Raw genomic sequence first — 11,421 nt, forward strand, 5'->3', positions numbered from 1 at the left:
ATCAGGAGGGAATATGGGAAATGGTACAGATCCATGTTATGACATGACTTTAGAGATACTGTGTACCGCTTTGCGTGATTTTAGGGCAAAATCTGTATAGGAGCAGTGTCCAAAAATGTGTTTTGCAAGAATCGACCTCATGGTGGCGCTAGAAGAGGGCCATGTGAGAAATTAATGGAGGTTGTGCTTTGGCAGCCAAGGAGTGTGTGTGCAAAGTCTGGCATGGATAGGGGCAACGGTGGCAGAGAAATGAGTAGGGCAAAAGTGTGACGTAATATGTTGATTGATGGAGTGGAAATTTAAATGTTACACATAGTCTTTATCAAAGTGTTAAGAACACACACGCGCGCGCGCGTGCGCGAGCGCACACACACACACACACACACACACATACACACACACACACACACACACACACACACACACACACACACACACACACACACACACACGCACACACACACACACACACACACACACACACACACACACACACACACACAGACACACACACACACCTGCGTGCATTCACTGGGATGGAAAAAATAACATCAGCATGGTCGGCCCAAATGGCCAATGTCAAGTTCAGTCTGTGACATGTAATTGTAGGTCAGTACACAGTGGAAAATATTTAAGTGTCATTAACTCAGACGAGGGTTCAAATGGAACCAGATGGAAACCTTCTGAGAGAGAGAGTGGGAGGGGTTGCTGTAGTGTCTGTGCGTGTGTGTGCGCGCGCGCGCGTGCGTGTGTGTGTGTGTGTTTTAGATAGGGCCGGGGGAAGGGGGGAGGAGCCAGTGAAAGGCGTGCACACTGGCCAGGGATTTGATTGGTCGGTAGGATCACGGCAGAATTTAGAACAAGTAGAACAACATGTGCTACTGTACGGCCAAAACACACACACACACACACACACGTGCACATGAGTACACCGTGTTGAAATAGTGAATACTATTACACCATATTAGGAAATGACACAGAGCTTTGTTTGTTCATTCACTGAGCCTTAATTCAATTAAAGTTGAAATGTAATTATTATTATCATTATTATACACACACACACACACACACACACACACACACACACACACACACACACACACACACACACACACACACACACACACAACACACACACACACACACACACACACACACACACACACACACACACACACACACACACACACACGCAGACATACACACCAAACCCTTCAGTTGCATTGCATGTAAGCACACATATCATAGTTGTTGGGTGGAAACCTTGTATGTCCAAAACCATCCCTTTTTTGTTATTTAAAAATGACTTAAAATAGTGAAAACAGACGATCTACAAGCACACAACGCCTCGCATCGTGAGGCGTTGTGTGCTTGTAAATCTACTATTTTCACTAGTTTTGTGCAACAGCCTTGTATGATGAAGCAGGGCTTTACTTTACAAAAAAACATACAAATTTGAAACTTGGACATACAAGGTTTCTGTCTGACAGTGACGATATGCAAAGTTACATCCTACAGCATGACAGTAAGTTTGGGTGCGTGAGTAGTGCATGTGTAGTGCATGTGAAGTGCATGAGTAGTGCATGTGTAGTGCATGAGTAGTGCATGTGTAGTGCATGTGTAGTGCATGTGTAGTGCATGTGTAGTGCATGTGTAGTGCATGTGAGCTGAGCATGTGAGGTATTCCTATCATCCTATGAAAGAAGACATAAAGATCCGATATCACAGAGACATGTACTGTACATAAATATCGCCTTCCTCCCGGCTTGTTGACTGTGCTTCCTAGAATGCTATAATACTAGTTATGGTTGTGCAATGGCGAAAAATAGAAAACATGCATGTTCGCCACACGTCACAATCGTGTAGATCTCTGCCATTTTCACTGTGCCACTTAGTATGAGTCAGGATTAATGCCCGTGTAAACTACCAATGCTGTGCTGAATCTTGGCCTCCCTAGCCCTATTTTTTCCTCAATTCAGTCAGATGACTCACAAATAGATTGAGAACATTAAGAGCTCGTTAACATTCTAAACATGTACAAGCGTGAATATTATATTTGATCTTGGCGTTCTGGCTCTGCTATACATTATACTCCCTGCTCAGTCAGCACATCAGAAGACAACCATTTTAACAGTAGGGAGATTATTATCATCTATAAAAGCCCCCCAACCCCCAGGGGAATACAACCCTTAGGGAAAGCAGAGCCTACTACTGATTAATATCATCGGATTTAATAAGCATCCGCATAAAAGGTAAAAAACAAAAGGCTGAAAGCAACACGTACTCTGCATCTATTAATATTAAAACCTAATATCACAGGCCTATCCTCAGTGCCTCGCCCACCACAGCTGCCCAAAGCTGAGTGGTTTCAGGTCTCAGCAAGTGGTTAATTATTTGCATACTGGAACAGGATAGGAGGCAGCCAGGTGATACGCAGCCTTCTCTGCACGGAAGAAGTATACAGAGAAGCTCCCCCCACCTCCCACCTCCTGGAAGAATGTGAAAAAGGATGCTCTGGTGCCAAGTTCTGTCATGCAGAAACCTTGTATCTCCATATATTTTTTTATGTGTGACTCCAAATAAACTACAGGAGACTCATTCTGACTGTACACAGACTGCAAAGAACTGCAAAAAACAAAGAACTTTTTTTTTCAGCTGACACCGACTGTAGTTACTGTATGGCAGTGTACAGGGTAGTTGCTTATTTGGCCTTGCTTTCAACATTCTTTTAGAAAATAGCTAATGTTATTACATTAGCTATTGGCCTCTTAAATGAATAATGCTACACACTAAAGTAGCAAAAAGATCTGTCACATCATGACGGGATGTGAGCTTAATTACTGTAGACCTGCCATATCTTTGCTATTTCTGAATAACATTATTAAAGTGAAATTGGTTGATTGTATTCAACCAATGAAATGCTTTAACAAGAACTTGTGACTAAATAATACTGTAACTACATTAGAGCCATCTTTTTTTTCCATTCGGTGAAAAGTTTTTTGACATACGAGGTTTCCAACAGACAGCGATATATATATACTGTTTATAACATTCTGTACAATATGGTCCAAGTCATGCCTCCAAGAGGAGTTACGTGTACAATACATGTATGATACTGCAGAAGAGAACCTGTTTTTTGTCGTGGAAAACTTTAATAAATGGTAAATGGTGCATTTATATAGCGCTTTTATCCAAGGCGCTTTACATAGATTGTGCATTACATACACCCATTCACACACACATTCATACACCGGTGGCGGAGGAAACCATCCAAGGCACCAACCTACTCACCGGGAGCAATTAGGGGTTCAGAGTCCTGCTCAAGGACTCTTCGACATTAACTCAAGGGGAGCCCAGATTCGAACTGGGAACCCTTCGGGAACCCTTCGTGCTCTAATAACGGTTTCTCTACCCCTGAGCTATGCCGCCCCCATGGCATGACACATGTTCACATGAGGCGATATACTGACGTTTGAACAAATGCCAGCGACAAATCTTACCGTGAGCGAGGTGAACACCAGGGAGATCCCTCCAAACCCGCTGAAGGAAACACCCAGGAAGATGAGGGCAGACAACACTGCAGATCAGATGAGAGGGAAACGCAGTAAGGAGCAGCGGTCATCACCATGCTGGCTTGTGGTAGACATTTTCGGAAAATTAAAAATATTTTTTCCCTGGATTCCTTGGGCCATGACGCATCTCCCCATATAGGCCACGCCCATTTGCGCCATGATAGATTGTCCGCCATCTTGAATTTTCTCCAAAACACACTTTTTGCTCCTTTTCCTACATATTTTCTTCAAATGTCACAAAAATCGGTACACATGATCCACACACACACACACACACACACACACACACACACACACACACACACACACACACACACACACACAGCTCCACTTCACACGGGTGTGATTTTGTTTAAATGACACGTTTGCCATGGACACACAAAGTCAGTATAGAAACGCATAAAGAAGCTAGCCCTATGACCATTACAGGTCTGTAACTGGTTCCATTTGTACACTCTCACCAGTGTACCAGTGGAGCCGTAATTTGCCATAGTGTCATAATAAACCAGTGTCATACATGTTCTGAGGAAAACCTGGGGACTGGCATTCATTCATGAAAATTTGCCATGGACAAGGCCAAGCCTTATTTTCTTCGGTTGTACATTGTTGCAGTTTCAGTTCTCTTGAAACTGAGTGGAATGCGATTCCTGAACAGAAGAACAGTTTAATATATGCAACCTGCCTTGCTCTTCTTCTATTCATTTGGTTCAACTCATTTGTAGGAAAACGGTTTGATTTAATTTGAATGCAACAAAATCTGTTTACATCTGACATTCAGGGGCCCATGCAGCAAAAAATTATTGATACTTGATAATTACATTGATAACGATTAAAACCAAATGGACCTCCACAGTTCCACTTGTGCATGCTTAAATTATCACTGATGATTTTACAGTGTAGATTTGGGTTCCATTCAAATCCATGGCATAATGCTTATCAAATTGACGGTCTTTGAAATTAAAGCGCTTGAGATCCACTGACTTAGAAGTACTTCCTGTGAGGAGTGAATAAGAATGATCTAGAACAGGGGTCTTCAACAGGGGGTTCGGGACCCCTAGGGGGTACCCAGAGTTACTACAGGGGGGCCTCCAAATCTTTGTGTGATAGAAACCTTTTTTTCTCTACTTTTTTATATTGACCACTTGAACCCTAGTGTCCATATTCTGAGAACTGTAGCCAAAAATAGCAGATCTACAAGTGAGCTTGTAGATCGGCTATTTTCGGCAAAGAGGTCTGGTGTAGAGGGGGAAAAGAGCAGAGTACATGGTGAAAGGTCAAGGTCAAGTTTCTCAAGTATTGACGGTTCAAATGGTTAAATATCTGAAAACACCAATTGACATGAATCCAAAATACACTGATGATTGTGCTGTCAAACAATTAAACTATATGGAATCTATGAAAGGGTTGTGGGGGTCCCTGCTTCATCTCTCTCTCAACTAAGGGGTCCTTGGCCTTCACTCATTGACAGTCATTATTGAACATGAGTATCATGCTTGATATCATCATGTGTCACTTTTAAATTATGAATGAATCTCCTCTTTCTTGCAGTGCATGAAGCTGAGTTAAGGCCGTCAGACAATGTGTGAGCGACCGGGTTCTAAATGCTGCATGAGAGCAGTGTCTTACCTTCAGGGTTATATGCTGCTGCCGCTATCACAGCACAGGACACTGCAAAGCAAGAGCTGAGGAGAAATTAAGGGAGATTAAGATTATGATAATAGAAATATGTGTATACAATTGTATTGAAATTGCAATCACATTCATACAATTAATGTGCCAGTTTAATCACTTTCAACCTGGTGCCGTGATTATTGTCCAAAGTAAATAAAGGAGTAAATAAATAACCAAAATGTTACGTTTTTAAAGTTCCCATTAGGGAGACTGCAGCCAGAGGCTATGGCAATATACCCTACAGTTTACAGTTTACAGTGTAGGCATTTAGCAGACGCTTTTAATCCAAAGCGACTTACAATAAGCAAATAAACATCACAATAATAAACAAGATTAAGTGTCAGTACATCAACAGCAATATAACAAATGTGAATGAATATATATCTAGAAAAGAAAACTATATAATAAAGTAAAAAAAAAGGTTTCTAAAAACCTAAAAACAAATGCTAACTAGCTTCATGTATGGTCATTGATTTTTCCAGTAGTGCTAAGGGTTTAGGTGGAGTCTGAAAAGGTGAGTCTTCAGTCCTCGGCGAAAGCTAGCGAGTGAGTCCGTTGTTCTAAGTGCGTCAGGGAGTTTATTCCACAACTTGGGGGCCAGGAGTGCAAACTGTCTCGGACGAGTGGATTTTTGCCCTGGGGTTTTTAGCGAGGGTTCTGTATAATTTCTGTAGTTCTCTTTTCCAGAGTGTGGCATAAACATTTCCTGTTCCAGGTCAGTTTACCATAGCTTCATTAGTCTCGCGTAGCCAGACAACTATTCCACAATCTCTGAATGCTATATAGAGTCTGGAACTACAACTCCTGAACGGCGAGTAATGGAAGCATTTCCTTTCATAAAAATATATTCTAAAATACCATTTCTGATTAGCAGCAAGCTAAATATGCTTAGATGATTTTTTATTTACATTAGGATAAATGAAACGGAGGTGGGGAGGAGGCTACACTTCCGCTTAAAACCGGGCACTCATCATAAGAACTTCCGTCCCCAGACTGTATGACGGGAGCATTTGCAAATCGCGGAGTCAACATTCTGGCCACGTGAGACTATAGCTTCATGCACAGCAACAGATTTGAACCCGACTGACAGAAACTTGAGCTGGAACAGGAACATGGAAAGGTTTGGGAACCCCTGATGCACTTTATACCAGGGGTGGGCTACATCTCTTTCCTGGGGGCCATACTAACTTTGATAAAGTGAGTGAAGGGCCACACATTGGACAATTGAAACTTGAAACACATAGTGCTGAATTAAATTAAAACTGAGGGCCGTATTTTGCCCATGTGTGCTTTATACTGTGTGCACGCGTGCGTGTCTCCTCTTACCTGCCGATGAGCCTGAGAATGCGCGGTCCGTACTTGTCCATCAGCATGCCCAGCGGCAGAGTGGAAGCGCTGATGATGAAGGAGCCGATGGTGAAGCCCAGGTTGAGCATCTCGTCCTGCTCCACACAGCTCAGCCACACGCCGCTCTCCCACGACGTCAGGTTGCTCTGCACCGTGTGGTTGGCAGTGTGGTTGTCTGGACGGGAACAGAGGCAAGAAGACAGCTCAGTAACGGGACTCCTTTTATTTGCAGGTCTTTCAGTCCGGGCGTATAAAAAAAAAGCACCTCGGTTAAGCCAGCCGAGGCTTGTGATTGGCTGTGCGGAGGTGCCGAAAGTCGGGGGGACTTACTGATTTACTATTTTTGTGGGACCTCCCGTTTGTCCGACCATATAAATCTAACCGTAACCTTAACCCTAACCTCAGTAAAACTAACGCTGGTGAATGCTAACCGGGTGAAACGATAACCTGCAGACGCTGGTGAATGCTAACCTGGTGAATGTTAACCTGGTCGAATGTTAACGGGAGGCCGTCTTCACCTTAACCGAGGTGCTTTTTTTATACACTCGGACTGAAAGACCTTTAAAAGACTCCCCTCAGTAACATTGAAAAGCATGGACGCCTGATATTGTGAAATTGCGCGTTTCACTGTCACGCCATCATTTCCCGACGTCAACAAGTTGCGGAGTAATACATACATGGCATGTACAGATGTGCCACTTCAAAACTTCAAAACACACATCCTGCCATTGCCAAGACAGTAGATTCATAGGCGGCTTCAAAGGGGGGCATTAGGGGGCAATGCCCAGTTTGCCCACCCAGATTTGACTTTGTGCCCCCCCTGTCCAGATTGGCCAGTAGTACCCTACCCCACCATTATTTTAAGGTGTTTTACAGGTGTTAATTATGTACGTATGTTCTTTGTGATTATTATAAATATACATTTTCAAATGAATTAATAGTTTAATAAAAATGCAATAATAAAAGGTAGCATACACTGAGTGACGCTACACCGAGTTGGTTTTGTTTTGATGTCTATTCCTGTGTTTTTGTGCACGCAGCACAGGAAATTCAAATCTTTTCAATGAGAAAACTTGTAATGGCTTAAAATCACTAGTTTGGCTTAAAACGCAGCAAACATTTGCTTGCTATAGCCTATATAGGGGTAGGGGTGTGTTGAAAAATAAAGTGCCCCCGTGGAAAATTGAAGCCTCCCCTGCTGGTTATTTCCTGGAGCCACCACTGAGTAGATTTCCAGTGGATTGGCAGAACATTGAGCTTGTAGATCAGCTATTTTTGCCATTATTATGACCTTCGATCTCTGACTTTGACTCTGACCTGTGAAGGTGGATTCTGCTTTTTCAAAGGGAATGAAGTGGTTTCTTGCCATTTGTGGGTTTCAGGAAACGAGCAGTGAAGCCTAAAGACTTGAAACGACACATCTGTATGGTATTTCATGTTGCGTGGCTCTGAAAGAGATAACCATCGTGCAGGGACGTGCTGGGCCCCTGATTCAGCCCGGGAAAAAGAGTTGGAGAGGCCCTGATTGCGTGCTATAGAGAGAGATCTCTCTCTCGACGGCCTTGTATGATGAAGCAGGGCTTTGCTTTGCGAAATAATTTACAAATTTGAAACTTGGAGATACGAGGTTTCTGCCCGACAGTTTTTTCCTAATGGCCTGCCTGGACCGTCCGGGAATGAACCGGCTTTTCCCAATGGCCAGCACGTCCCTGCCATCGTGTGTCTGTGTGTCTCTCCGGAGCTAACCTCTCAAACCCTGTTGGACTGATCAATGGAAAATTTCTTTGGCGTCATAGACTGACCACAGTCCAAGATGCTGCAGATGAAGCCATGCCGTTATTAAACCCAGTCATGTTTATACGCTCAAAGATCACCAGCACAGACCAAACGTTTTATTTTGATCAGCACGGGCAACGTAAGTATGATAAAGTACTGCAAAAGTACAGTTCATGAGTGCTGCTGGTGATTTTTGTGCTTATTTGAACTCATTCTGACACTCGAGACATCACAAGTTCAAGCAAGTTGTAGTTTTATTTTTCACGCCACACAATTGACAAAACCTCTGTTTTATGTGTTCAATGTATTAATCACAATGAGTTACTTGTTATTATAGTTGTACAAAATATTATCTAAAACTCATATATTTTCTTGAATCTTGCCCCTGACTAATCCATATTACAATTAAAAATGTAAACTAGAAATAAGAACTAGATGTTGCAGAAACATCCCGTCTCCTCCCACAGACATGGAGACAAAGCAGCTGCCTCTCTTCATCTGACACTGAGGACTTTCAGCTGGAGAGCGTCACCGCACGCACAGTACAGCATGTTCTCCACTTCCCCCCCAGTGTACGACAATCTTTTGAAAGTAGACACATTTAAAAAAGAGGTTCAAGTGGTTTGTGTATGTTATGTGTATAATAATCCAAAATCTACAAAGTAACTAGTAATTAAAACATTCCAAACATGTGGTGGAGTAAAACGATCAATATTTGCCTCTGAGATATAGGCCTAATAGTGGAGTAAAAGACAAAGTATTGAAATGTGGCTCCATGAAGAAAAAGTACCTCACAAACAAGTACTGTAGCAGTGCTTGAGTAAATGTACTGTACTTAGTTGGTTTCCACCACTGGTGTTTAGCCTTCAAAACAGAACAATGAACAGAGCCTATATACAGTAAACCACTATGTATGAAGAACCCAGAGCATAATGTGGTTCTAAAGCATGAAATGCAACATGATGTCTGCAATACTCTGCATAGCTGACAACATTTTGTTCCAAGTTTAGGAATGCTGGGCGGATGCAGCATTATCGCGCTGTCGGATGCAGTAGCAGTGTGTGTCTAAAGAAGACATTTATAGAATCGGGTCGATATATTCAAAGAGTCGCAACGCGTCGTGGCTTATAGATCTGCTGTTTTCACTAGATTGGGTCCCGGCCGGGGACAAAAGTCTCAATTTCTCTTTTGGGTCTCGAGCTAAATGCTTTGGGGGAACCACTGTCAGGGGCGTCACAAAGGGGGGAGAAGTGGGACTGAGTTACTAGGGCCCGAGGTTATTTTATACCTTAGCTATTGAAAAATAGCAGATCTACAAGCTCACAGCGCGGCAGTGGGGGACATCTGGACTCAAATTTTGCTTCTGGGGGGTCCATGGAACTCATTTTGAGATGGGGGTCTGTGGCCAAATACATAATTTTGGGGGTCCTTCACATGAAAGAGTTTGAGCACCACTGACATAGAAACATTCCAAGGTTTTTTGAAAAACCTTATGAGTAAAAAATAGCAGATCTCAAAAATAGCAGATTCAGTGCCGCACTGTGAGCTTGCATATCTGCAATTTTTCAATAGCTAAAGCACAAAACAACGTGTAATAATGCATTCTCAGTCTAAATGGGTTAAACCCCCTCCCCCTATGAAGAACATTCATGGGGGGACTGCAGTGAATACTTGTACCCAGGGCCCAGAATTTGGTGCGACGCCCCTGACCACTGTCAGTGTGCTGTGTAGCTTTCTACCTGTGCAGAGGTGGGAGTAACTGTCAGTGTAATGTGTGTGTGCTGTGTAGCGTTCTACCTGGTGTGCAGAGGTGGGAGTAGAAGCCTTCTCCCTTCAGCATGAGCAGCAGGGAGCCCCAGCCCAGCAGCACGGCAGAGAACAGCAGGTTCTCTATGACCGCAGTCACCGCCATCCACCACCTCCGCCTGTACGCCTGGCGCAGACTGGGAGCCATGGCTGGAGAGAACACACAGGGACAGGGTGGAGAAGGATGGAGAGGAGGAGGTCCAGTAATTAGTTGAGTGGGAAAGATATTGTAAAAGAATTAGGCTTGGAAATCAACCCCTCTTGCTTCACTGAAACAGAGAATCATTGGGAGCTGTCCGTTGTCTTTCTGATATACCTGACATCACTGTGCCCAAAAATCACTGATACCGCCTCCTGTACTGCGTGTGCATCACCACCCTGGTAACAGCCGCATGCTGAAACAGTGCCCACATTTGGAGATGACTGACATCACTGATACAGTACGTCTGGGTTCTCCAAAATTACTTCTGAGACTCCTATAGGCCTATTCAATCCCTCATACTGTGCACACCCCATAACCCAAACTCTGCACATAATTCGGACTCAGAGCACATTATGTTCAAAACCACCGAGCATTTTTACGTTTATTAGTCGACTAATATCCGGCTAAATGACACCTGCACCACCCATCTATAGATTGACTTTTAACGGTCTAGAATTAAAAGTTTTTTAGTCAGCTATATTTAAACTAGTTAATTAACGGCCGTCGAAAGTAGTGAAAAGAAGGACGTCAGTGAGGTTCGAACTCACACATGGGCAACATCATGCCCGGAGCCGGACCCGGCCCTTTGACCATCTCAATCCGGCCCTCAAAGTCATAAAAAAAAAGAAAAAAGAAAAGAAACATTCATTCTATGAATTGATTTAACTTGACTCCAACATTGAGTTCCTATTTATAACATAATCTAATGTATTTTATCAGTGAACTATGGAGTGGTGCATGTCAGATAAGATACAGTATAAATGTATAGGCTCGTTTAAAAGATGATATGGCATTGACGCAGATTCTTTTATGTAACTAATAAACTATAATATCTTTATTGTAGGCCAGAGTACAGTAGAGCTGTCTAGTTGTGAAAGGACCTCATTGTAAAGTAGTCTGGCATGTCTAAATTGTCTAATTTATGCAGTTTTAACATCATTCTTATGTGTTTCAAGTTTCAATTCAATTGTAAAATGTGTGGCCCTTCACTTACTTTATCGTAGTCAGTAAGGCCCTCTGAAAATAAATGCTGCCCACCCCTGTTCG

General features: G+C 42.9%; 1 protein-coding gene across 1 annotated transcript in view; it reads right to left on the reverse strand.

The window, feature by feature from the left end:
* slc43a1b (solute carrier family 43 member 1b) overlaps positions 1 to 11,421 on the reverse strand; it is a 49,759-nt gene that overhangs the window by 22,573 nt on the left and 15,765 nt on the right. The window contains exons 2-5 of the mRNA XM_080722196.1: positions 10,164 to 10,322; positions 6,570 to 6,765; positions 5,199 to 5,254; positions 3,501 to 3,577 (exon numbers count right to left, since the gene is read on the reverse strand). Of these exons, the coding sequence (XP_080578322.1) occupies positions 3,501 to 3,577; positions 5,199 to 5,254; positions 6,570 to 6,765; positions 10,164 to 10,320 (486 nt within the window). The 5' untranslated portion in view covers positions 10,321 to 10,322. The remainder of the gene's footprint in view (positions 1 to 3,500; positions 3,578 to 5,198; positions 5,255 to 6,569; positions 6,766 to 10,163; positions 10,323 to 11,421) is intronic.

This window comes from Nannobrachium achirus (genome assembly GCF_963921795.1).
Source record: "Nannobrachium achirus genome assembly, chromosome: 3".
Taxonomy (NCBI): Eukaryota; Metazoa; Chordata; class Actinopteri; order Myctophiformes; family Myctophidae; genus Nannobrachium; species Nannobrachium achirus.